The 26,543-nt window shown below is 41.6% G+C and overlaps 9 protein-coding genes across 13 annotated transcripts; 6 read left to right on the top strand and 3 right to left on the bottom strand.

Moving 5' to 3' along the window:
* Positions 1-5,081: 5,081 nt before the first annotated feature.
* RB195_014553 (uncharacterized protein) lies at positions 5,082-13,902 on the bottom strand (the record flags this gene model as incomplete). Of its 2 annotated transcripts, XM_064204871.1 has the most annotated exons (13): positions 5,082-5,177; positions 5,445-5,645; positions 6,130-6,231; positions 7,366-7,431; positions 7,490-7,566; positions 7,619-7,760; positions 7,812-7,898; positions 7,960-8,037; positions 10,916-11,059; positions 12,299-12,378; positions 12,455-12,539; positions 12,633-12,752; positions 13,765-13,902. In XM_064204871.1, the coding sequence occupies 13 exons, from the start codon at positions 13,900-13,902 to the stop codon at positions 5,082-5,084; spliced, it is 1,416 nt and encodes a 471-aa protein (XP_064060752.1). The 2 variants fall into 2 exon arrangements, with proteins under 2 accessions (XP_064060752.1, XP_064060753.1); XM_064204872.1 differs by lacking the exon at positions 13,765-13,902 and having other exon boundaries at positions 12,633-12,674.
* A 1,016-nt stretch (positions 13,903-14,918) lies between these two features.
* RB195_014551 (uncharacterized protein) lies at positions 14,919-16,389 on the top strand (the record flags this gene model as incomplete). The annotated part of the gene is made up of 3 exons (XM_064204869.1): positions 14,919-15,000; positions 15,093-15,502; positions 15,715-16,389. 3 exons carry the CDS (start codon positions 14,919-14,921, stop codon positions 16,387-16,389), a joined length of 1,167 nt encoding a protein of 388 aa, XP_064060749.1.
* On the top strand, positions 15,119-15,568 carry RB195_014552 (uncharacterized protein; the record flags this gene model as incomplete). The annotated part of the gene is made up of 1 exon (XM_064204870.1): positions 15,119-15,568. One exon carries the CDS (start codon positions 15,119-15,121, stop codon positions 15,566-15,568), a length of 450 nt encoding a protein of 149 aa, XP_064060751.1.
* RB195_014550 (uncharacterized protein) lies at positions 15,593-16,389 on the top strand (the record flags this gene model as incomplete). The annotated part of the gene is made up of 2 exons (XM_064204868.1): positions 15,593-15,675; positions 15,741-16,389. 2 exons carry the CDS (start codon positions 15,593-15,595, stop codon positions 16,387-16,389), a joined length of 732 nt encoding a protein of 243 aa, XP_064060750.1.
* Positions 16,390-16,830: 441 nt separating this feature from the next.
* Positions 16,831-17,920, top strand: RB195_014549 (uncharacterized protein; the record flags this gene model as incomplete). Of its 2 annotated transcripts, XM_064204867.1 has the most annotated exons (2): positions 16,831-17,508; positions 17,567-17,920. In XM_064204867.1, the coding sequence occupies 2 exons, from the start codon at positions 16,831-16,833 to the stop codon at positions 17,918-17,920; spliced, it is 1,032 nt and encodes a 343-aa protein (XP_064060747.1). The 2 variants fall into 2 exon arrangements, with proteins under 2 accessions (XP_064060747.1, XP_064060748.1); XM_064204866.1 differs by having other exon boundaries at positions 16,831-17,571.
* A 1,389-nt stretch (positions 17,921-19,309) lies between these two features.
* On the bottom strand, positions 19,310-19,629 carry RB195_014548 (uncharacterized protein; the record flags this gene model as incomplete). 2 transcript variants are annotated; one of them, XM_064204864.1, is made up of 3 exons in its annotated part: positions 19,310-19,354; positions 19,399-19,512; positions 19,564-19,629. In XM_064204864.1, the coding sequence occupies 3 exons, from the start codon at positions 19,627-19,629 to the stop codon at positions 19,310-19,312; spliced, it is 225 nt and encodes a 74-aa protein (XP_064060745.1). The 2 variants fall into 2 exon arrangements, with proteins under 2 accessions (XP_064060745.1, XP_064060746.1); XM_064204865.1 differs by having other exon boundaries at positions 19,315-19,512.
* Positions 19,630-21,167: 1,538 nt separating this feature from the next.
* RB195_014546 (uncharacterized protein) lies at positions 21,168-25,018 on the top strand (the record flags this gene model as incomplete). Of its 2 annotated transcripts, none has more annotated exons than XM_064204861.1 (4): positions 21,168-21,241; positions 21,362-21,600; positions 21,721-21,993; positions 24,900-25,018. In XM_064204861.1, the coding sequence occupies 4 exons, from the start codon at positions 21,168-21,170 to the stop codon at positions 25,016-25,018; spliced, it is 705 nt and encodes a 234-aa protein (XP_064060742.1). The 2 variants fall into 2 exon arrangements, with proteins under 2 accessions (XP_064060742.1, XP_064060744.1); XM_064204862.1 differs by lacking the exon at positions 24,900-25,018 and adding an exon at positions 22,277-22,335.
* Positions 22,814-23,170, bottom strand: RB195_014547 (uncharacterized protein; the record flags this gene model as incomplete). The annotated part of the gene is made up of 1 exon (XM_064204863.1): positions 22,814-23,170. One exon carries the CDS (start codon positions 23,168-23,170, stop codon positions 22,814-22,816), a length of 357 nt encoding a protein of 118 aa, XP_064060743.1.
* Positions 25,019-26,253: 1,235 nt separating the features above from the next.
* RB195_014545 (uncharacterized protein) lies at positions 26,254-26,511 on the top strand (the record flags this gene model as incomplete). The annotated part of the gene is made up of 2 exons (XM_064204860.1): positions 26,254-26,286; positions 26,338-26,511. The coding sequence occupies 2 exons, from the start codon at positions 26,254-26,256 to the stop codon at positions 26,509-26,511; spliced, it is 207 nt and encodes a 68-aa protein (XP_064060741.1).
* Between the last annotated feature and the right edge of the window lie 32 nt (positions 26,512-26,543).

Below are 26,543 nucleotides of genomic sequence, written 5' to 3'. Positions count from 1 at the left end.
CGTACAAGGGAATAGGCTTGCGGAACAGTGCATATGGGTGGAACGTAACGGCTCCTTTCATGTGCATAACTTGACGTGGAACATGGAAGAATAGTTAAGGAGTAGCAAGGTGACCAACACGAAGCAATTGAAGAGGAAACTCAGGAGAATTTGGCACAAATTAACCATTATCTTCGGCGCACCGTTGAATCTTCAAAGAACTGTTTTTACCTTTGTATCAAAATTAATGAAGATCATTTTGAGAATTGGTAAAATTTAACTGTTCTTATGCTATTCAATAACGACCTTTTTCTGTCACATGTGTTTGCTTGTTTGTGTGTAACGAAATTCCAGAAAGCAGTGAGACGGGTTCAACGTTGTCAAATAGCTGCGCTGGCGCTGGAAAGTGGTAACTTGGGGTGGGACGAGATCTACGGCCTCGAATTAGTGTCTTGACGCTTATTATGGGATGGGACGGGTACGGAGTCAAATTGGTATATCGATGCCAGAAAGCAGAAAAATGGAGTGAGGCGGGTCCAAGGCCGCGGGGCAGTAGTACCGCGCAAAAACTCGAAATGAATTTGTCAAGAGGTAAACGAAAAGTTATGCACATGAAAGGAGCCGTTACGTTCCACCCATATGCACTGTTCCGCAAGCCTATTCCCTTGTACGTTTGTCTCATCAGGCTGGTAACATCCTTTCGTCAAAAATTGGAAATAGGAATGAAATCGGCTGCTTAAATAGCAGCTAACATTTTAGGTTATCTGATGTGAAACCTTATCTGATAACGTTCATGTTATTTTACGTTAACACATTATTCTGCACTAACTGTTGAGGAGAAAGAGAAGAAAAACTCATGTTTCGATCTATGTTTCCAAATTTTTACTGCATCGTAGGAATATATGTAGGTGCAAAATCAAGTTTGAATGCTCTCCGGATGTAATAGCGACGCCTTCAGGAAAAAGACCATGAAACGATCACGTCAATCCATGATTATTTTGTGAATGCTTAAATTTCTAAAACGAAAAAACGAAAGAAGCGTCGTAGAAAAAAATAAAAAATCAATTTTCCGGAAAATGCCACCACGTATAATTCCTCATTGATCAGTGAAGCGGGACCAAAAAGAGGGTACCAGAAGAACTCAGATGTTGGCGTTAGCCGGACGCACAGGCTGGTGATATATATTGTAGATTAAACTACGAGCTGATGCTTTTAAAGAGAAAATTTAACTTCAACTTTTGGGCCCATACTTTTCTCCACCTTGCACATTGAAGATTTTTAGTCACCGTAGCATTTCTAAATGTGGATCCATACTCTTGCCAGTCGTGATGAATGGGGCGTACGTGTAACACGTACGAGAGTCAAACTCGACCTATTGATTCTCGCTCACTTGAAAGCACACATGAATGGTGTTGAATGTGGACAACATTAGGCATTTACTCGATTAGTCGTTTCACGACATCTCTAGAGAAGATATCTCTTGTTCACATCTGAGTATGAGGAGTTTTCAGCTTACCCGGATTTTGCGCAATCATGTGATATCTCGCATATGTTTGGAGCCGGCCTCTCTCTTGAAAGAACTGATTTTCAAAAGTTCTGATATTTCTTCCAGTACATTTTTTCCCACATAAAGTGGAAACTATTTAGTAGAATTCGAAACAACCGCCGAAAATGTGTTTATAACCATTGTAAGGAAATTTGTTCTCCGATGATTAGTGGCACAAAGGAAGACGCAGCAGAAATCGTACAGTTTCGACAACTTCCGGGCTTCCTATGTCTTGCAGAACTCTTCGACATAGACTTTGTAAAGCAATCAATAAGTCGACGCCAATTCTACTCCGGAGCGATTCCACCACGCAGATGTCCGCTAACATCACTGAGGCTCTGACTAAGGCGACAAGATTATTAGCTGTATTAAATACTGCTAGTATGGCTACTCAACACTGTCAATCGAATACTTGCAGTCATTATGCAAAAGTCAACTAAGATCGAATTTTACCCTTCTGAAGGATGTACCAGCAAATTTTGTTCATGAGAGAAGTGTTTTCTTCGAGACAGGAAATCACCTCAGAAAGCCAATCCATTAACTTCTACTCCGCCCAGAACTTGCCGAATTTCCCAAGGGATATCGTGCAGAACTGGATAATCTTCTATGAGTGAACGTGAACTAGCGCCTCCAGAAATCAGGAACACACAATCAAGCCAAATAAAGTGGATGTTTCTCCAGAATCTTGAGATGCAAACTATGTGTGTAATCGACTCTCTGCTAGGGACGAAGATTGGATCATGAAGTGGTGTCTTTTCTATTTTCTTTGCACCTTGCTGTTCATGTAATTTGGAGAGTTGCACTGCAGGTCTGCTGTAGTTTTCTTGCCTTCTATTGTTTCGAGATCCTCATCGTCGAGATCAAATGGGACTAGCCGATCACACGATCTCCTTATGTTTAGATGGGATGGAGAATGACTCCCAGTTCGCTCACAACGCCTTATGTCTTAGCGACGAGTTCACCAATACGCTTCATTTTCCAGGAATGTGTTTGTTGAACTGCATCGCAGAGAAAGACTCTTCTTCTTTGTTATGCCTCGATCTCAAACTCGTTTCCTAGGAAACCTGTAGGTCTGAGCAATTGTTCTGTTGGTAACTCCGATTTCTCAAAAGGAAGGAGTCGAGTGTTCAACATTGTCTGAATTTCGGTGAAAACTGAGGACTGTACAGGGTTGCTCCTGTGATGGCATGCTCATTCCTAATTTCCTGTAGTGAGCTAACTTTACCGGCTTTATTAAGCGATCATTACTGCTTTCACTAAAAACCCGACCTGGCATTCGAAAACGGGAAAAAAAAACGCAATGGGAACGTGCGAGCTACACAATCTGCACAGTTATGTACCGCAAGGTTCCTATTTCCTATACATTGCGAAAAGATGCTGTCGTCCGACTTCTGTCGAGTGAACTCAAGCAATCCACCCTGGGGATTCTACGATGCCTCTGTGCTGTTTGCTGCACCACAGGAGGTACTTGAAAAGATATTGATGAAAGGAAGATAAGAGGCTGTGCGATGACTGTAAGGAACGACTACAAAACAGGTGTTGGAATTGGTTTCAACGTCACCTAGACGCGCCTTTGTATGACTGCAGAATCAGTAAACTCTAATTAGGAAGTGCTGCACACCTACGAAAACTGCTGAGAACAACAATAAGGACGACTTCTACGATGAATTCAATGCGCTTGCAGTTTGAATCGGAGACACAACTCGGTTTTATGTCATAACTGGTGTAGAACGAGGAGTAACAGCAAGACTCTTTGTGTTCTCATTCATCTCTCATTGCTGTCATGCTCAATTTTGACAACAATGAGACATCATGCAAAGAACCGTAGACACCAACATTGGAACGCCACATGACCGATCTCTAGTATGCCGACGATATTGATACACAATTGATACATATACGATATGTGAATTTCGCGACAGCAGAACGGTGCTTCAACATATTTTCAACCTTGTTTGAAAGCTATAAGAAGCCTATGGATGACGACTGTTTACTGCTAGTTGTAAGTGCATGTGTGTCTCTCTCTCCAGCGAGAATAAAGATAAACGGGTAGCCAATCAAACTCGTGGATGAGCTGTGTTACTTGTGCTATATGCTGAGCAATAGTGACAGCCACGAAAATGATACACAGTTGCTCCGCATTCAACTTCTTGACAAAGTGTCTGCGATCGACTCCCATCTTCCACGAAGTCAATCTGCGCGTCTACCTATCTCACAATTCGCTCTAGTGTGTGTACGGATCTGAGACTTTGGCAACTCCTGTGTAGGATGATGGAGAGGCTTGAGTGCACGGAAAGGAAGCTGCTCAGAGGAATGTCAACTATTGGTGGCCTAAGTTATGCCACAACGAAGATTTTAACGCTGAAGCGAATCCAGAGTGCCTGCGAATGAAAAGTGGGGAGCATCAGCATCTGGCTCTCGTTTCGAAATTGACCACAGAAAATCGTCTCCTCTTCTTCGGTCACATTAAGAGGAGACCGCCTCGTTCAGCGTGTGTATTTTCCAAGTCTCATGTTTGAAGAGACCTGCCCGAAAACGTAAGTATTGAGCCAGGGAGATAAAAGAAGATTTAATGAAGTTAGATGTAGATAGGCAGTTATAAGATTTAGAGATATCAGGTTCTGTAGGGTAGGGAAGAACGACGAATGGATTGATTTTTTACAAGCTCTTGCTGAACATCGAAGGTTGGGCAGAGCTGTGCCAGGACGACAGATCAGGCATTCGAGTAAGGCTATAAGATTACCTCGTCCTCCAACCAAATAAGTCAAAGTCTTCTTTAATTTTTGTTTTGTTTTTTCAAGACCCGCTGTTTTCATGTCAAATCGAAAAGTGTAGGGTTTGAGTCGAGAAACAAAGATACGCGGTATACAAGGCGAAAAAGTATCTAATTTGATTTAACGCGGATTGAAGGAAAAGAACCGCTGTTCGGAAAGGCAAGCTCGGATTGACCAAAATTGTTATCACAGATAAGTTGTCTAAAGTTCACACTTTGCAACAAATTTAAAGGCATCACCCCACTAATCTGAGTTGGTGCAGATTTCAGGTGGAGTATTCGTATACGGGACGGGAGACTGTGGAGAGAGGGGTGGTTCCGTCGATTTCTTTCTAATTGCCGTAGAAAACGGCCCAGAGGATGCGGCGCAGCACAAGGCTGGCGCGCTCCAGTCAAACTCCTTGCAGAAAATAGTGCACCAGAACGCCTGAAGCCGCATCTTCCGGGCCGTTTTTTACGGCAGTTAGAAAGAAATGGACGGAATCACTCCCCTCTCCATAGTCTCCCATCCCGTATACGAATACTCCACCTGAAATCCGTACCACCTCATATTCGTGGAGTGATGCCTTTAGGGCTGTTTCACATGAAGGACATAATTGCTGAAAAGATCTCAACATCGTTAATTTCGTATTATGTTGCCTTTAAATTTAAACAAGAGACAGCTACAGCTAACTAACAAGATCAGAGAATTCGCTGGAATCGAGTCAATTAGAAACTTTTACATCATTCAATAATTTATAATACTTTGCGCAGGACTTAACATAATGATCTCCACACATGAGATTAGTATCTGTTTCTCGTTTCTCTTGATCTTCTTGCCCTACTTCCGGTAGCTTGTCTCGTTGGGGTAGCTGCCTGAGTTCCCCCTCCAGCTGCCATCTGAAAACTTTGTTCTTAAATAGATAAACAGATCAATCGAACCCTAGGACATACTGCCGGCAGCCACTGATGGAAAAACATCGAAAAAAAGACAACAGTAATCAATTGGGCTACAGGATGTACGTCCTAGTGCTCTTTGTTATTCATTGCTAAAAAAGTCAGAGCAGGGGTGAATGCAGATCTGAGGCTATTTTTTTTTCGAAATCTGGTTGAAGGAGGGACTAAGTTATTATCTGTCCGGCAGCATGCCCTGGACCAAAGAATCACCCGGCGCTGCTTGTCTTTCTTTGACAGCTTTGAACCTTTGCGATTTACGACAGGTCGATTGGATTTCCCTCGTTGAACGCTCTTTGAAGAGCTTTTTTGCACACTTTTCTCTCCAGACAAAGACTTCGACGGTCGATTTGTCCTCTCTATCGAGCTAGATGACTGCGATGCAGCCTCTGCTGCAGCTCTGGCCGCACGAATCTAAGTTGAAAGCAATTTATTTTTCCACTCAGTCGTGTTGCAGAATGACTTATATACGAGATTCTTAAACAAAATATAGGAATTTGTCGTCGAACGCTCTAACGGCATTGAAAAGTTACTCCGCGCTTTTAGATAGGTACCACGCATCTAGACACAACACGGAGGCCGCAGTAGAACCAAAAAAAAAAGTAAAAATATTTGGATGATTACACAGCATACTTTTTATTTGTTGCCTACTTTATATCTAACGTAATAAAGAACTGTGACGCGATGCGCACTTTTGACCGTAACATTTGATGCGCTACCTGTGGCCTTATTTGCGAAATATTTCCAATTTCATCTCTGTTAGTTGTACTTTGCTAGCTACAACGCAGGAAAGACATTCTTGTTATGCGAAATGAAATGGAATTCACTTGTGATCAATTTGATGACTGAGAGGGAGCTTAGAAAAACGCTTCTTAGATACAAACGATACTTGACTAACCGCTGCAAAATCTGGTCTGGGAATCTTAAGGATACGTTGCAGATGCTTTGCTATATCCGCCATTGAATAGCGATCATTTGGATTTTCGGACCAACACCGCACCTGTACAAAACAATTTGCCCAACAGTATTTCTTTTCGTTACTTTGGAAATTTCTAACCTTTTCAAACTATCATTATTAATGGTGTACCATTTTTTCCTGAGCGAAACCAAGATTGTCGATCGATATCGATTTTTACTCTGGCTAATGTTCCGGCGTCGTCTCCTTCTTGAGAGCCTGGAAAGTCAAGGATACATGTCATATACCACCTTACCTCGTTCTCGCATAAAATATGGCAGAGCAAACAGACTACTCAAAAACAACTACAGAGGAACAGGCTAGAAATAGTGCTCAACGTGAGAGCGATAAAACCGCGTGAATTGTGCAATCATGAATAGTGAAGAGGAATGCATCCCTGTCTTGCTCGTTCGCCAGCTCATTAGTCACAGGGGTACATTCCTCTTCACGATTCGTGATTGCACATTTGGTTAAAACGCTTCTAATGTTTTTCGCGCTTCTGGTTCGGGTGCTAAAATCGTGACTGCTAGGGGTACTGTCATGACGTTGTCTGCAATGAGCAGCTAAAGAGAAGTCGTGACTTTACGAGCCCTTCTAGGTACTCCTTGACCCGGGTACGTAATGCTCTTCTTGTTTCGCCAATATACTTAGCCCCACATAATTGACCTGACTGAAATAATTGACTCCCGATGTCACGCAATCTTCTTCCATCCAGACAAACAACATAGACCAGTTGGCCATATGACCAGCGAGGTGATGGCGTCTTAAGACCTTTGCGAATTTTGATCTACAGTTATTAGTTACTACTTAATAACGCAACTCCAAGAATCAGTGCTCCGCTAACATCGCGGTATTATCGCTATCAAGGTGAGCACGGTTTTTGGTCTGCTTTTCTGACGTTGTTTTTGAATAATCTGTTTGCTAGGTCACATCTTGTAGGAAGATGAGGCGTTCAAGGTGGTAGATTACACGAGTCTTTGAGTTTCCGGGCTCTGAAGAAGGCGACGATGTCGAAACATTATCGAGAATGAAGATCGATAGGAATCTTAGTTTTGGTCAGAAGGAGCAGTATACAATTCAACTATACAATGGCAAGATCCAAAGATGGTCGAACTTGGGACTTAGTCTATATTTTACTCCATTTTTCTCAATTCTGACGTGATTTGGACAACTTGGCACCTTTATGATATTTTGAACTTCTGGAAGTACATTAAACGGTAACTCCATTCTGTAACCTTCTTTGACCTGAAATGAGGATTGAAACAATACAAGATATCCCAGAACATCTAATGATAAAACCAACATTTTGATTGACTTCTGCTACTGTCATACCGGGATAAGGTTCGATACCATTGTTGTAGATTTCCCAGCACATTATCCCTGGCATTTCGTTCTTAGGAGTTTAACATTTAATATGGGCAGGAGACCTCACCATAACTGAACACGTCTGTTTTTTGTGTGTATATCGCCATTTTTAGGGTTTCGGGCGCTAGCCATCGGATAGGCACTCTTTTATGAGGATCCATTTGATATACTGTTCCTTCTCTTGTCAAACCAAAGTCGGAAATTTTTACCTGTAGTATACAAAATGATTAAGAGATATTGACGCACCAGTACTACCTTACCTTATTGTCGCCATAGAGACAATTTCGAGCAGCAATATCTCTGTGCAATACATTTTTCATATGCAGGTACTCCAACCCCCACGCAGCCTTAAACATTAGAAGATGAAATACTGTCATTATCATTTGCAACACATCATTTATGTCAAACCTGTAAGCACATCTCGTTTTTCTTCTCGAGTGGTTGCTCTTGTTTTTGAAGGTAAGAGTCTAACGCTCCACAGTTAACCTACAATAAGCGCTGTAAATTATAACTCTCAAAGAAGAGAGTTGGTAACTAAGTCAAACGTTTTAAAAAGTGCTGGTCAACTAATTTTTTTTCCTAGAATCATATGAAACTAAAGGTTGACTAGAACAGAGTGATATCGGTAAGGCCGTCAGCCGAATCATGATGCTAGAAATACGACATATATTGATTACATGTCGGTGCCATTGATGCATTCGTAGTCTAGAAATCTTGAACATCAGTGTCCTGTAATAAACCTACTCCGAAATAGATGTCGTTTCAGATTTTTACCAGGGTGCACCACCTATTAGCTGCGAAGAAAATTCAGTTCAGGGTAGAGCGCTCCCATAATTTCGGGCGAACTCTCGGTATCTACCAACCTTGAAGCGATCAGCAATAGCAAAACAGAATATATGGTATAGTGGCTTGTGACCAGAGTACTACATTTACCTGCTACACGACTACACAAGTGTCTGTAGAAACCCCGAAGTATCAACCTGTATGTATGTATGTATGTATGTATGTATGTATGTATGTATGTATGTATGTATGTATGTATGTATGTATGTATGTATGTATGTATGTATGTATGTATGTATGTATGTATGTATGTATGTATGTATGTATGTATGTATGTATGTATGTATGTATGTATGTATGTATGTATGTATGTATGTATGTATGTATGTATGTATGTATGTATGTATGTATGTATGTATGTATGTATGTATGTATGTATGTATGTATGTATGTATGTATGTATGTATGTATGTATGTATGTATGTATGTATGTATGTATGTATGTATGTATGTATGTATGTATGTATGTATGTATGTATGTATGTATGTATGTATGTATGTATGTATGTATGTATGTATGTATGTATGTATGTATGTATGTATGTATGTATGTATGTATGTATGTATGTATGTATGTATGTATGTATGTATGTATGTATGTATGTATGTATGTATGTATGTATGTATGTATGTATGTATGTATGTATGTATGTATGTATGTATGTATGTATGTATGTATGTATGTATGTATGTATGTATGTATGTATGTATGTATGTATGTATGTATGTATGTATGTATGTATGTATGTATGTATGTATGTATGTATGTATGTATGTATGTATGTATGTATGTATGTATGTATGTATGTATGTATGTATGTATGTATGTATGTATGTATGTATGTATGTATGTATGTATGTATGTATGTATGTATGTATGTATGTATGTATGTATGTATGTATGTATGTATGTATGTATGTATGTATGTATGTATGTATGTATGTATGTATGTATGTATGTATGTATGTATGTATGTATGTATGTATGTATGTATGTATGTATGTATGTATGTATGTATGTATGTATGTATGTATGTATGTATGTATGTATGTATGTATGTATGTATGTATGTATGTATGTATGTATGTATGTATGTATGTATGTATGTATGTATGTATGTATGTATGTATGTATGTATGTATGTATGTATGTATGTATGTATGTATGTATGTATGTATGTATGTATGTATGTATGTATGTATGTATGTATGTATGTATGTATGTATGTATGTATGTATGTATGTATGTATGTATGTATGTATGTATGTATGTATGTATGTATGTATGTATGTATGTATGTATGTATGTATGTATGTATGTATGTATGTATGTATGTATGTATGTATGTATGTATGTATGTATGTATGTATGTATGTATGTATGTATGTATGTATGTATGTATGTATGTATGTATGTATGTATGTATGTATGTATGTATGTATGTATGTATGTATGTATGTATGTATGTATGTATGTATGTCACGAAATTCCAAAAAGGGGTGCGACGGATCCCACAGCGTGGTGTGCTGCAGGGCAGTAGTATCGCGCAATAAGTTGCGATCTCCTCTTCGTTTCTATTTCCTTGCAGGTTTGCCTCATCTTGGTAATATGCTTTCGTCAAAAAGTGGAAACACTCGTGCAAACACCAGCTTGAATAGTAGCGAAGTGTTTACATAATCTGACGTGGAACGTTATCTTTATCAGTGCGAATTATCAGAACGATTATGTCGTTCACATCATTTTATGTTAAAACATCATTCTATGATAACACCATATGTTGGTATCGGGAGAGTGTTTGAATCTCAAGTTTGAATGTTCTTCAAATGTAGAAATGACGCGAATAGAAAGATTTAGAGTATGCAGTTTGCGTTGTAGCCCATCTTATTGTCAAACCCAGCGATGGATTTTCCCATTCTCTTGATTTTATCTTTTGCTCATTGCTCCATATACAGTACAGTCCAATAGAGGCCCAACGGTTCGATGAAAAATCTCGTTGACTGGGCGAACCGCTAATCTAAAACTGTTAGACCACGCAGTAAGTGGATAGTGGAACGATTTTGGGCAGTCGGTCTCTTGTCTCTCTTGCAGCAGTCACATGTTAACGAAAAAATCTAGAACACAGAACAGTAAGTAGGGCAATGACCGAGAATTCCTCTACATAGGTGGGGCACGGCTGTTCAAGATGCCCGGCACCCGGGCCAAACTGTTCAGAAAAAAGCACTACTGGCGTGGTAGACGCAAAAGGCCGGCAATTATCTGGGCTGAGATCGACATGAAGAGTGGGTACGGCGGATCACATACAGGGTCCTTTCATGTGTGCGTTTTCTCTGCTTTATCAGAACTGATTCTTGATAAGACCTGATGAGACCCATTGCGCGGACATTAAAATATTACGATAAGAGTCAGTTAGTTAGACGAGTGTCGAGAGTCGAATAGTTAGAGTCGAATAGTTAGACGTCTTTGCCATCTTGCGTGTTTTGATATGACCAGCAATGTCAGATTTGTAGAGTCGTTTCTTACCAATTCCATAAGTACCATAAGTGGTTCTTGTCCTGCTGCAACTCCATAAAATTTCACTACGTTGGGATGATCAAAATTCCGCATTAACCGGGCTTCGTGCATGATTTCTTTAATCTGTTCTTTTGTTAGAACCTCAAGTTTAGCCTGGAAAGGATAATTTAAGGAACACAGTGATCTTTTTAATTGATTTTCTTGAGCTGTAGCCAAGATTGGTATTGATCGTCTTTATTAAACAACAGGTAACGTTTTGGCGTTATCGCCTTCGTCAGAGCCTGGAAAAATCAAAGCTATTAGTGATTTATCCTCTCAAGCGCCTCATCGCCCTACAGAAAGCATCCAAACAGTAAGCAAACTCAAACAGCAACACATTGGCTAGTGTTTACCTCATTAGCTAGACTTGGTAACGCAACACACCACCACGTACCACAACTACGAGTCAAAAGGGTTTTATATAAGGACCTCACGGGCCGCCCCGTAGATCAAAATCCGCATAGGTCTTGATATGGGGATAGCTCGTTTGTGATAGCAATGCACTCATCCTTCTTGTTCATTTTTGGACGTTTGGCGGTTATCCAAAATGCTGCACAATTCCCAACTGCGTTGTTTGGCAGAGAGGGTGATTGCATGGTATCAGGAATAGTGTATCATATCACGTGCAGGTTGTGCGGTGACGATTTTATAGGGGAAACGGGACGCTCACTGTGTATTAGGGTCAAGGAGCATCTAGATGGACTCGCAAAATCTAAAATATCCAACGAGAATGTAGAATATGTCAGTCCATCTAAATGCTCCTTGACCAGTAGAGGTAGGAGTTAGTATCCCCTATTAAATCCTACCGCAAAGTCCGTGATACGATACAGCATCCGCCATGCAACACCCTCTCTGCCAAAAGCAGGCATTTTGGATATCCGCCAAAAGTCCAAAAATAAACGAGAAGGTTGAGTGCATTGCTATCACAAACGAGCTATCTCCATATCAATATCTACGCGGATTTTGATCTACGGGGCGGGCCGTGAGGTCGCTATCTATAACCCTTGTGACTCATAGTCGTGGTACGTGGTGGTCTGTTGCGTTACCAAGTCTAGCTAATGAAGCTAATGAAGTAACCACTAGCCAATGTGTTGTTGTTTGAGTTTTCCTACCGTTTGTATGCTTTATGTAGGGCGATGAGGCGCTTGAGAGGATAAATCACTAATGGCTTTGATTTTTCCAGGCTCTGACGAATGCGATAACGCCGAAACGTTACCTGTTGTCTAATAAAGACGATCTATCAATCTTGGCTACTGCTCAAGAAAATCTATTAAAAACTACTTTTCAACATGCCAAGATTCAAAGACAGTCGAACATGGACAATACACAGTGATCTTTGTATGCAATCATTACCAGCTTAACAGCAACGTCAACTTTTCTGCCATTTCGAAGTTTTAGCTTTCCCATGTGAACTTCGCCGAAGGCGCCCTCACCTAAATAGAGTAAACGACGAGTTCAACAATAATTTGGAAAACATGTCACTCCGCAAAACCTGTGTGAAACTCCAACCTAACTTCTTCGTTAGCTCCACGTCTTCATGAGCGTGTTCCCAGTTTTGTCGTAGTATAGGTGTTCTTAAAATCACTTCATTTGCCTGAAATACCACAATCTACACGTGTTTCAAATAGGATAATGTGCTTCCCTTTAGGTTCAGTGCTAAATAGAACAAATATTGCATAAGGTTCACCCTTGATATTGACTCCTTTTTATTCAAGTGGTGTTCAATCATATGGCTGACTGAGTCGAACGCGTATTTTTCGATTGAAAATTTACCATTAGGAAGGTGTGTAATGACGAAATGCTTTATCTGAAAGTTGGTCTGATTTAATTTCAACTTATTTTTTCCTGCACTTCTTCTTTTCGGGGAAATCAAATCTAGAAGTACCACGTACATCATGATGTGTTCTCTTTTCCAAATCTACCATGATCCCGTAATTTTTCCATGACTAACACAAACAGTTCGGTTTTCATGGGACAATGCTTGTAAGTTCTGTGTCAGATTTAGTCGATTTTACTACTAAAACCTAAACCATTGAACAATCTCTTCGACCCGCCTCGCCCCACCCACGCAGTTCCATCAAGAATTGAGGAACTTAATCATTGCGTATACGGCCTATAAAATGGTTTACTTGAGCGAACAGGCATCAAGTTAGTGTTCTTGTCTTCCGATAAAGTCTTGAACACATTTGTCGTCTCTTGAATTTATCACTGCTAGATCTACTGCGTGAACCAAAGGGAGAAAGTATGCAACTCTACATTTATTTAAAGCAGCGCGACCAAAAGTTAAGCAATACTTCAGTTATTATTTCAGTTGTTTGCAATTTTTTACAGTTGTTCTCCGTTGTTGGTCTTTTATAAAGTTTCATACTTGCTTGACTACACTTTTTTATTTGTTTCATACATGAGTAGAAAGCGAGGAATTACTCTAAAAGTGCAATAGCTAATTGTCAAATTTGCTGTTCAAAGAAGAAAGAAGACTTGATCAAAATGAAGTTGTATACATATCTAGCCGTAGACAATGTTAAAAAGGTTTGGTTGACTTTTCAAAGACTTTCTTGCCTCCAAGGACCGTTTAACGTCGTTGATATGTAGGTTAACTGTAGGAGACTCTCAGAAACCATTTGTTTTTGCGAAAAATAGGATATCTCGAGCAGATGCACTGCATTGCAGAAGCGCACTTGCGTTGTCCGGGATAGAATTCACACAGATCAAGAATTTAACATCATACATTCAATGTAATGTTGATTGGGCGTCGGATATAAATCTCTTCTTTTTATAAGCAGCATAAACTTCGACTCATCAATGGATAGCACATTTACCCAGTTTTGTTCCGTCCAATTCGAGGAGGTTTTTGCAAATGCTACTCGAGCTATTCTTCGCCAACGATTTCTTGCAGGGTCTTCTATGAAACAGTACGACATCGCATAAGCGAAGTTGAAAAGTCTCGAAAGACACATGGAAATCTTCGAAAATCCAACCAGATCCTCTCGAATATAGACTGCAATTGAATTCAGATTGCTATCAACTTCTCCAGAAACATTGAGACTAGCTCTTTCGGCATTTTCTTCATTCGGTCACTTTTAGAACTCTTCGCGATATCTCTTCTTTTCTTGAAACGTCGCCGAATCGAGTAAAACCACTTGGATAACCACCAGAACGAACAACAAATTTGTCTCCTACATATGAAGTAAGGGTTTCGAATATTAGCTATCACAATCTAGAGCAACTTCTTGCTTTCTAACCAACTCTGAAACAAAGGAATTACATAAGAAAATGTAAAACTTGGTAAAAGAGCAAGACGAGAGAACAAAAGCAATACAAATAATACAAGTGAAAAATGAAGTGAAAAACTGCTAGTCGTTGTCAAGGAATTTTCAAATTTTCACCTTGTTTAAACCTAATAACATCTCTAACATAAACGTTCATTGGTTTTGAACCGTCCTAGTACCAACAGGCCTTTCACGGATCTTCTTCACTAGAGGGATCACAGCCGGTTAGTCGCGAGGCTACGTCGCGCGTCCCCGGGTGGCGGTTGGGGGGCTAATCGCGGACCAAAAGCGACCTTGTGCTTCCCCAGAGACGCAGGTGGATTTAGGGTATGGACTTCTTGTTTCTGCTGAGCCAGGACTGACTCATGACATCCTTGTATCCCGCACGTCGGTCCGGCCGAAAGCCTTCAATCAAGTGACTGGGAGGAGAAAGGGAGGCGGTTTGGAGTCGCCTCCAACAAATAAGCTCCAAATGTCCACTCCGAGAGAACGGAAGTACTCCCAAAAACTCATGGGACTAGAGGCTTGCAACCTGCCCATGTGTTTTAAAATTTTACGCATGTCACAGTAATAGGAAAGAGTCTCCTGATTCTGGAGGACAGCTTGGTACGGTAGCGCCAAGGAAGACGGGGTTGCAAGAGTCATATCTGAAATTCATTCCATTGAGCACCGAAACGGAAAACGACTAGGATGACGATCTGCCCATGGGTTTTAGATTCTATGCAAAACACAGTAATAGAAAAGAGTCTCCTGATTCCGGAGGAAAGCCTGGTACGTTAGCGCCAGGTAGGACGGGGTTGCAGCAGTAATATAGGCTACCGAAGCGGAAAAGGACTAGGATGGCGATCTGCACTTATAACGCACGTACGTTTGCATAGGAAGCGGCCATCAAAGATCTGATGAAATGATGATGCAAGCCAAGAAGATCAAGTACGACGTCATCGGACTGACTGAGACGAGACGACATCACCCTCTCAACGCCGTATATGAAACTGGAGAAGAACTGCTCTTAGGAACATGCGACAGTAGAGGTGTTGGAGAAGTTGGCGTCCTCGTCAACATGAGTATGGCAAAGAACATCGACTCTTTCGAACAACTTACGACCCGAATCGGATGTCTGCGGATGAGAAGATGTGGTCCAACACCAACTTCGACTACCTTCATCGCTTACGCTCCAACATCAAGCTACGATGAAGAAGAAGTCGAAGCTTTCTGTATGGACCTGGAGAAGTTCTACCGAGAAGATCATGCCTTCTTCAAGGTCATAATTGGCGATTTCAACGCCAAAGTTGGCCCAAGAAGAACGCCGGAGGAACTTCACATCGGGACCAACGGCCTACAATGGAACAACTAGGGAGAGAGGCTCTCCGAGTACATCATGACGACTAAGACCATTCATGGGAACTCGCAATTCCAGAAGCCCTCCTCTCTAAGCTGGACGTGGGAGTCACCCGGTGGAGGGTACCGTAATGAAATATACCACATCATCGTCAATAAAAGGTTCTACCTGACGGACGTCGCTGTAGTACCAAAGTTCTATACGGGATCGGACCATCGCCTCCTCCGAGGAAGATTTTCTTTCACAAGGAGAGCAGAGAAAGCCGTCAAGTTTGGAGAGAGAAATCCCAGGACTATCATCAACTGGGACCTCTTCGCTACGTTAGCTGGTTTTTGGAAGATTCCGCAGTGGACAACATCGACGAGGAATATGACCCGCTCGTTGAACACCCTCGCACGAAGAAGGTTGAGAGTTCTAAAACCACCAAGAGACGCCGGTCTCTTGAAACTCTTGAGCTGATACGCCAGCGTGGAGCAGCGCAAGCCGCAGGGAACCAAGAACTCACGTCCGTGCTCGCAAGGCTTTGCAGAGAGGCGACAAAGGAAGAGCTTAAAGAGAGAAAAGCAGAACTGCTGGCTGAAGCTGCAGAGGCGGGGAAAAGCGTCCGTTATGCCCGTCGAGACTTTGCCAGTCGCAAGACAAGGATGACTGCTGTCCGGAACCCGAGGGGAACAACCATTGCATCGAGAAAAGGGATGGAGAAAATCATCTACGACTTCTACTCTGATCTCTTCGACAGCCATGTCCACTTGCCTCCTGACCATCTGAGGGAAGACGGACATATCACTCCAGATGTTCTCCCGTCCGAAATACGGCACCCGGCCCCGACAGAATAAGACCAGAACAACTGAAGAACCTTCCGCCTGTATTCATCAACACCCTGGCGAGCCTCTTTACACGTTACCTGTCGGAATGCAAGGTTCCTAAACAGTGGAAGACCAGCAAGACCGTGTTGCTGTATAAAAAGGGAGATCCACATGACATCGGCAACTGTCGCTCAATCTGCTTACTGTCCGTCATCTACAAGCTCTTTACAAGAGTGATCCTTAATAGGATTGAGAAAGTATTGGATAAAGGACAGCCATGCGAGCAAGCAGGGTTTCGAAAAGGATTCAGCACGACTGACCACATTCACACTGTTTCGAAACTCATCGAAGTATCACGAGAGTACAAGATGCCGTTCTGTCTCACCTTTATCGAAAAAAGAAAAAAAGAAAGAAAAAAAAGAAAAAGAAAAAAAGAAGAAAGAAAAAAAGAAGGCCTTCGACTCAGTTGAGATGGAAGCGGTCGTAGAAGCCTTGGACAACCAAGGCGTCCCCACTCAGTACATAAAGGTACTTCGAGAGTTGTACAGTAACTTCACGACCGTTGTTGGAATTTCGCCATTGTACAAGAATATCATCATTGACGTGAAGAGGGGGGTCCGACAGGATGATACAATCTCAACCAAAATATTCACAGCCACCCTCGACAACGCAATGCGAAAGTTGGAATGGCACGACATGGGAGTGAAGGTCGACGGTCGGCAGCTACACCATTTGCGCTTCGCTGATGACATCGTACTGATAACACCTAGCATCAGCCTAGCGGAACGAATGCTGACCGAATTCGACGAAACATGTGGATGCATCGCTCTTCAGCTTAACCTACAAAAGACGATGTTCATGCGGAACGGATGGGTCTCGAATGCCCCATTCACGCTTAACGAAACGGACATATCTGAATGCACCAGCTACGTTTATCTGGGTCGGGAATTGAACATGATGAACGACGTGACCTCCGAGCAGGAGACGAGAATGAGACGAGCGGCTTGGGGAGCGTACAAGAGCATCGAGGATGTAGTGAAGAAGACCAGAAACACCCGGCTCCGTGCTCACCTCTTCAACACCACCGTACTTCCTGCTTTGATCTACGCTTCGGAAACCTGGGCATTTCGCAAGCAGGAAGAAAACGCGGTGAGCGTCATTGAACGCGCAATTGAGAGAGTGATGCTAGGAGTATCCTGTTTCACAGGTTAGGGATGGGATTCGAAGTTCTCTCCTACGTCAACGATCGAAGATTAAAGACGCCGCTGCGTTTGCCAAGGAAAGTAAAATAAGGTGGGACGAACACGTGATGCGCTTTAACGACAACCGTTGGACCAGAGCCGTGAGCGACTGGGTTCCCCGCGATATTCAGCGCACTACAGGAAGACTGCCGACCCGATGGTCAGATTTCTTCACGAAATCCTTCAAAGGAAAGTATGATGCTCTTCGTGTCCCACGCGAAAGGAGGAACCACTGGGTTACTCTGGCACGCGATCGGGACAAATGGAAGAATTACTGGCGCCCCCTCGACCAGTTCGAAGATCAACAGGAGTCAAGGTGATCAAGGTGAAGTGAACATCAGCACTTTCTTGGACCTTTCGAATTCGCAAAAAAAATCGTGCTTATGCCGTATAATAACGAGCTTATTCTGCAACGTGTCTTGTTTGTGTGAGTCAGGAAACTCAGAAACGGGTGCGATGGGACGTGTCCCGCGGAGTAGAGTTGGTGCGCCGACGTCGTAAAGCGCTAAAATAGGGTGAAGGGGATCCAGCAGCTTGCAACTGCTGCGCCACAGTGCAGTAGTATTCGTTTGCGTTTGGCAAAAGGTAAATGAGACGTTGTAACCGTTTCTTGGCCGTGGCCACTGCGGACGTTGCGTTGCACCTCTATGATTCCTCTCGCGTTTCTATATTCCTGTACGTTTGACTCACATTGGTACTTCCTATGGAAGTGGAACACGAATAATCTTAAAGGCATCACCCCACGAATCTTAGGTGGTACGGATTTCAGGTGGAGTATTCGTATACGGGATAGTAGATTATGGAGAAAGGGCTGATTCCGCCCATTCCTTCCTAATTGCCGTAAAAAAACGGCCGCCAAGATGCGGCCCATGCACAAAGCTGGCGTCCTCCAATCGATCTCGTCGTAGAAAATAGCGCGCCGGGACGCTCGAAACCGTATCTTCCAGGCCGTTTTTCTACGGCAATTAGGAAAAAATGGACGGAATCACCCTTCTCTCCATAATCTACGACTCCGTTTAGGCATAACCCACCTGAAATCCGCACTACGCCAGATTCGTGGGGTGCCTTTAAGCCAACCAGTCTCATGAATAAATTGGGTCGTTCAGTAAATATTGTACGAAAAGCATACTCCTCCTTTTTTTGGCTATTCCGGATTGGATCGCCCCTCCATTCATAATATACGATCCCGTAAACGAGTACTCCACCTGAAATCCGTATCACCTCAGATTGGTGAGGTGAAGACTTTAAATAGTAGCAGTTTGCACGATCTGTCGTGGAACATTATCTTATCAGTACAATAATGTCGTTCACGTTTTTTTTTTATTTTAAAACATCACTTACGTTCATACCGGACTTATTTGAGAGAGACCTCCATTCTGTGATAACTGTTGGGGAACAATAGGAGGAAAACTCATGCAAGGTTATGCTTTCAAATTGGGTCTATATTATGCCGGTATCGAGGGAGTATTTGAAGCAGAAGTTTGAATGTTCTTCAAACGTAGAAATAGAAAGAAGACTGAAATCTTCCACCAAATTTATGAGAAAAATAAAGAAGACGTTGTTACAGTTTACAGAGTTCAAAGCACAATTCTAATTTTGCGGAAAATGCCATTACTATTAATTTTCACTGGTCAGTGATGACGAGCAAAGGGAACACCACAGAAAGTCTAAAGTCCGGCTGGTTCTTACGACGCGATGTTTACGCTTGTTTATGTTAATTTGATGATGTTTTGATGTTGATTTTGCAATGGTTTCTGGAAGTTCTACATTCATTCATTTGAATACATTTTTTGCTCACTCCTTGATCTTCATATTCCTGCCTGAACATAACGGATAAAACGAATGCTCGTGGTTGTCCCGCTACTGGCTCAGTTGTTCGTACTAAAAAGTCGCCATTGTTACGTAGCATCATCTAAATAGTAGTAATGTTACGGCGATCACAAAGAAACCTTGAGTAACTCACTTTAATGTCTTCGCGCGGCAGCAACCCATGATACCACAATTCTGATGCTAATTGCTTATCGACCATTCAGTTTCCTAATGTAAAAAAGGAGGGTACGATGTGAAGGCTGCTTATAAATGAGAGACCTTTGACGGATATAGTCTTTTTATAGAGCATAATAAACACTGATAATAACTGTTCTTTTATCATTGTGCAAGCAGTCATCATTGAAATCATAAAATAACTTTGGAATTAGATTAACAGTATAAATTTTGAAAGTTGGTAAGGTTTTGCTCAACGAAGGAAGTGGAGTCAGATTTACTTCTGTAGAAAAAATGGGAAAGTGTTTGTTGAGAGAACAGAAAATAAAACACGACAGCGTGCGACCTAGCTTCTTTTTTATACAACCCATATAATCTCTTAAAAATTTGTTTAAAGAAAAAAGGTTTTCGGTGCTGAAAGTAATCTTAGAGTTGCTTGTTGTGCAATTATCTTCGTGGTCCAAAACAATCTACAATGGGATAGGAGGGTGGTTTGGTTTTTGTTGTTAAGGAAATAAGTTTGAGATTTCGATGATTCCAAAGGGGTTATGTTCCGTCGACAAGGCCCAACTGGATCCACTTATTTCATCGCTTCGTGAAAGGTCTCCTGAATGAATGCACCCGAGTAATGTAGCTTCTATCCCGAATAATTTGAGGTCCTTGCGTTCTTGTTTTCGCCCAAAGTTGGAAGAATATGTTTCTTATTTCCACCGTTCCAAATGCGTACTTCTTATCAAATGGTTATCTTGTCGTTATCTCAAAGATGTGTTGGATGGTGCTGGTAGCCGATCTTTTTGACTCTTTCCTCACATTTTTCAGCGAATAAAACCGCAGTCTTTTTTTGTGCAGTCGTAGCTGATGCGTGATTAAGCTCTCAATTTCTTTAATAACTGTATCCTAAACTATTTCAATTTTTTACCTTTTTAGCAACGAAGATAACATCTTCTCTCATGCATGTTTGTCCGACCAGCTTCAAAAAATGTATAAAATCCTAGGAGAATGATAGCATCGAACAAAGATTGCTTAATGCCACCTGCATTCTCCATTGTAGTCTGCACTCTCAAAGATTGATGCACACAACAGGAAAAATGCCTATTGCTTACTTTTTTCGCATATCTCATAGAAACTCCCTCCGGAATACAGGAAGCCGTCAATCTTATACAGAAATCAAGTGCGGGTTTCTTTTCATCGCTTTTTGGTAGTCTTCAATTTTTTTTTGTTATTTCAAATTCAGTTGTTACCATAGTACATGTATTCATGAAACACGCTACGAACAGAACACTGAAAACAAGCTGTGAAAAGAAATTAAAGGTTTAAAATTAAGTTGTAGTAAAAATTTAAACTGAAAGGGCAAGCTGCCCGTTTTGTGGAAAGAAAAACGTTTCTCTTGGTGTTTATTCTAGAGCGTAATGAGTACCAATCACCTCCTGTTCTTCTGCTGCTTGATCGCCACAGACACTCGAAAAAGTAGAGCATATCTCGTTTCATTGTTCAACATGCGAATGCATATTTCTTGCTCGTAAGCCGGTGACCCAGATCGCGCATTATAAATTGGCGTTGCTCGTGACTTCTTAACTGCAAACAATGCCGATGTCATTCCACACTTTCATATTCTTGCTTACTGTAGCAGCTTCTGCCGCATCTGACTACAAATATTCGTGAGTTATGAACAACTTGAGAGCTTTCGTTGATCTCCCCAAATCCTGAAACTGTCATTGCGGCTTTGCAATTCACAGATCCTTGAAAAGAACCCTTCCTTCTATTTACCATGTGTTTAGGTATGGTCACAAAAAAGACCATGATTCGTATGGACATGATAATCATTACAAAGACGGAGACTACTACGGGTCTTCTGATAAAGCTCATGGACACGATCATGTCGTTTACTCCGGAGGAGACAAGAGTTCAAAATCATCCTATTATGGTAAACTAATTGATAGCGGCAAACATAGCAAAGGGGAGCATCAAGACAAATCATCGAACAAATATTCGGATTCCGCCAGCGATTACGGAAAAGGTGAGGGTAACGGAGCATGGCCAATTTACATTACCTTAGTATTCAAGAGACTTCAACAAAGTCAAGAATCAAAAATGAATGTGATTGTTGTTGAGATTGTTGTATAGAATGCATTTTCAGATGTGAAGGTCAAGACAAAAGGTTATTTTGACTACAAATACGTGCAGCCTCAGTACCATGTTGAAAAATATCATTCGGACGAAAAACATGTGAAAAAATACGGTGGAGACGCATATTCTAAAGGAGCGAAAGAGCAAGAAAAGGGAGACTACTATAGCAAGGGATATGATGACTATCTCAAAGCTCACGGAGATGAAAAATCGCATTATGTGGACAAAAAGTACGAGGACATGGACTATGGCTACAAAAAAGACAAATACGATTCTCACCACGGTATGTTACAACTACTTGAAGTACTTTATTTCGACATAACTAACACAACTAAAAGTGGCACAACTAAAACAAATATTGGAATGATAAGAAAGTCCTGTCAATTTTGTAATTTTTTCCTTCTCACCTTTTTATTCACCAGTAGAAATCAGTCACCAGCATGATCGCTGTTGTTGACCACTACAGTGTTCTACCAAATAGGGAATTCAGCAATCAACTTTTTCCAGAAATGGAAAGGCTGTAAATCGAAGAAATCGGTGACCTCCCTTGATTAAAGTTTTCTTAGCCGAGGAAGTTGTACGAGGGTGCATTAAGCGATTATTAGAGTGGGCTTTGTCAGAATAAGAGAATAGAGGGAACTAGTGCTGGTAACTCTTCGTTTTCCTTGATGGGTCCGCATGGAGATGCACCTAAGCTCATCCCAGTCGATTTTCTCCAACAGTTTCTGGGGCTGAGATTCTTAAATGACCGCGGTGACCGTGTGACTCTTCAGGAGCAGCTCATATAGCACTCCCCTCGAATTCCAAAAGACAGCAGGGTAGGGCCTTCTTAGAGTGCATGTCAGATTTACCTTGCGTGGACGGATGTTCTCCTCGAGGGAGCTTCACGGCAGAATGTGAATTGGAATTTTACAGTACCCAACTCTCATCTCCTGTGGCCACTTCTTCCAGAAACTCTTTTCGGTGGGTGCTGAGAAGGGAGACTGTCAGATGGATAAAAAGGTGCATCGCATGCCAATCGTCAAGGTAGGAGGGACCCATCGAGTCAGTACTTTTCAATAGCCGCTTTGAGTGTCTGAAGGCGCCCGAGGGCTGTCAATTGACTACACCCAAATCTCTTCGTTAGAATGCAGAAGGTAACTTCCGGATCCTCTTGACAGCGTCGACATTGGCGGAGTCCAGACTGTCGGGGTCTCCCGACTGGAACTTGTCTTCAAAGATCCCATGTCCTGTTGTGAAGCGAGCGAACCAGCGATGGACAGTTCTGATGGTAGTGGTCCTTCTCCCAATGTGCTGTTGATGTTGCGGATTTCTGGCGTCGCTCCAATGCGGCGGCCCCATTTATCCGAGACGGTGGCTTGAAGGTACTCTTGTAAAAGTGAAATTGTGCTTAAAGTTAAGGATGGGTACCCTGGTACCTTTTGCAGAGAAGTTTCGAGGATTTTCTGAAACCATAGCATGATCGACAATCGAAAGTTGCGGAGTTTTCAGAGGAAAAAACCTTGACAACACTTTCTTAAGCTTTGAACCTGATAGATTCGACTAGCGGAAAAGGGCGACTTTGAAAGCCTCTCGTGCTCTTTGATAGAACCAATTTTAACATTTTAAAACAATTTTTGCAAGCTGCGCAGATTTTAGTGTGAAAAAACAATACTTTCTTTAAAAACATTTACCAAGCAACAAAAGTTCCCTTGAGGTATCTTAGGTATTTGTACAAGAATGGCAAGCTGCCATTGTTTCTATATCAAAGGCAGATTAGATAAGATCAATAATATCGGTAACTGAATGAGGCACTGTCTCTAAGGTTCCCATATTCACTATCAGCATTCTCAACAACTCATGTCTCTCGCATTCCACAAACCATTTGTGGAAGATCAGCAGCGAAAATGCAAGAAATAACAGGATCCGTCTTTGCTGGAAAATGTAGTCAGCAGCGGCTTCCGTTATTAACTTAGTCGTTTATCTTAAAGTCTTAAAGCGTCACCATCCTCGCCTCCCCTCCCCCTCCTTGCGACCAATTTCAGGTGCTCCACGCCAGCCTTCCCGTTCCCTTCATCACCGCTAGCTGTAGCGCTATTAAACAAATTGCTCCCTCCGCCCGTCCAAACATTTTCTTTATTTTCTCTTTTTTTCTACTTTAATGTTCCACTAGTTGAAATCAGCGTGTACAGAGGACGATTAGCAAAGGAAGCTACTCAGTGGAACAGATTAAGTACCAAACTTTGAGGTATACTTCACTTTTGAGTATAGTGAGAATTCGCACTGCGAAGGGCAGAATTACGAAAAAATAGTACTTTAGAGCATTTAAATGAAATAAGGATTTTGATTGGCTCTTCCGGAATTGTCAGGAGATACAGTTCTCCCGATAATCTAGAACATCCGAAATGGTGAATGTTCTTTATTTTGCCAGGTACTGAACAAAATGAATAGAATTTGCAAGAAAAGTTTTGACACAGTAGACATTGGCATATTATTATTCTATAGAGTTCGCCTCTGAACTTGTTTTCTCCCATCACCTCGTGATTTTCGTTCATAGCGTGCTCTTATGTGATCCACAACATAATCGTATCCAGAGCAATTCTTAAGATTGTCATGCGAATATCTTATTGCTAAGCAGTGCTCAGAGATTGACAGTTGTCTACTGGTCTCATTCCGTGTGTTTGTTTGTGTGCCGCAAAAATGGTTCATGCAGTGAGACTGTTGACCTCCACCATTATGCCTTCGTCGAAAGACGGGTCCCACGGTATTCTGGATTTATCTCACTCTGTCTACACTTGCCTCACCTTCATCGTATTCGATGTACCTTGTCTTCTGAAAATACACATGTACATATACAGCCGGTTACATAGTAGCTAGTAGTGTACATGACCTGATGTAAGGCTCTATTTTCATTTATGTAGTGATGACGTTCACGCCACTTTCTATTAACACATCATGTTCTTGTAAAAATTCAGATTATTGTAGTACCAAAGGAATACAGATATTTGATCAGTTCAGAATGCTTTATTTGTCGTTTAAGTGAAGAGAGCACCGCAAGAAGGTTGAAAGTTCGACATCAGCCGGACTGACATATTGAAGTCTGTCTCATCTCTGTTGTTTTCGTTTTTGTTGTGTTAAGGATTGAGCAAACTACAAACGAGGTCGTGAAGAATTTCCTAAGAGTGAAGTTTTATTATTTTAATCTTTCAGTTCGACGTCGTTTCAATCCAGCATATCACGAAATTGACGATGTTGGGATCTCTCATGGACATGATAAGATTTGTGGCGTAGATTGCGAGTATGAGTGTGTTCACGCTCAACTCCAATAATCGCCCAGAAAACGGTTGAGGAAACGCCCTGCGGACGCGGCACACGCAAAGTGTGTGTAGAAGTTTCCCATGCCTTCCGCATTGGGTGAAATTGAGCTTGTAACTCATACTTGTAATCTGCTCCTTGAAAATTGTACTGTTCGTGAGAGATCCCAACTTCTCCAATGTTGAGGTACTCTGTCTTTTAATGAAAGATCACTCCGTGAGATAACAAAAGAAAAATCCAAAGTTTCAATTTTTGCAACCATGAAACTACGAATGTTATGCGACGCTCTAGCAAGCAGTGTGAAAAGCCCAGTTTCCGATGTATGGTGCGCATATCACATATACTGTTCAAAACGACCACTTGACTCAAGCTTCTGCTTGGAAAATTGACTCTGATGAACTCTTGTTTGTAGGAACGTTCTCACCAAATATGCACCGAAGTTTAGCTTTGGGTTGAGCAAGTGTGGGAGAACACTTATCCCTTGTGTTGCGCTATTGTCTTATTATTCTATTCGGATAATCGCACATAAGCTGACACATTATTGTTTTCCTTAATTGAGCCGGACTAAAGAAAACAATTATTGAAGCATCAACATGCCGAGGTTTGTCGAAAGTCCCACATGGAGATTGCCACATTATTCTTTTTGACGTTGCACTCGGGAAGAAGAGACCAAGGATCTGGCGTGTCAATCTTTATGCGAAATGCGCCAACGCCCCCATTTTGATCCGAGATCGTAAAAGTCTTGGTTCATCTGGCACAATTTTGAACCACTGACAGTGCAGTCGCAAATAAACTTCTCATCAATTGCACTAAATACGCCCGATGTCGATTAAATAAGAGGGTATTCGCAAGTTTTAACTCCTTTTTAAACACATACACCACAGTAGATATGGTTGCGGTGTTTACACGTTTCGTGATGAACGGTACTTTTCCTTATCATTTTGTTAATGGACGATGTTTGAGAAACTTTCAGAAAGGTAGGTGTTGATGCAAAGCGTGTTTTTCGAGGGCTTATCCGCAATATTGCTCTTCTGGAGAGAATCATTGTACGCCTTAGGATGTGTTCATACTCCAGCGGGGGGATAGAGCGCTGGAGACTCTTTCAGAAAAGAAGTCGGACAGTGCTTTCTCTACTCGTTCTGAATCCTGCGAAGTTCCTGTTTTATACTTCTGCAAGCGTCTCCGTAGCGTTTTTTCTGTGAAGAGAACTAATTATACTACTCGAGCCTCAGAGTTTAATATCAAAACTATGACACCCAAACAGCAAAAAATTTCCTCTTTGGTCCGTCGATTATAAAATCTTGAAGAAGGTAAATCAAAAGTAATTTTTTAGGAGACAGCAAAGGCGGCTACTACGATTCTGGACACGATGAGCATAAGAAAAAGTACGATACATATTATTCTAAACCTCATTATGAAAGTTATTATGAACCTCATCACGAACACTACGAGTCATATCAAGAACATCCACATTATGGCTACGATCATTACCACTGATCTTCGTTAGTGGTCCTGTCGTAAGAATAAACACTACTTCGT

The sequence above is a fragment of the Necator americanus genome, chromosome V (genome assembly GCF_031761385.1).
Source record: "Necator americanus strain Aroian chromosome V, whole genome shotgun sequence".
Lineage (NCBI taxonomy): Eukaryota > Metazoa > Nematoda > Chromadorea > Rhabditida > Ancylostomatidae > Necator > Necator americanus.
This window is presented reverse-complemented; position numbering and strand designations above follow the sequence as displayed.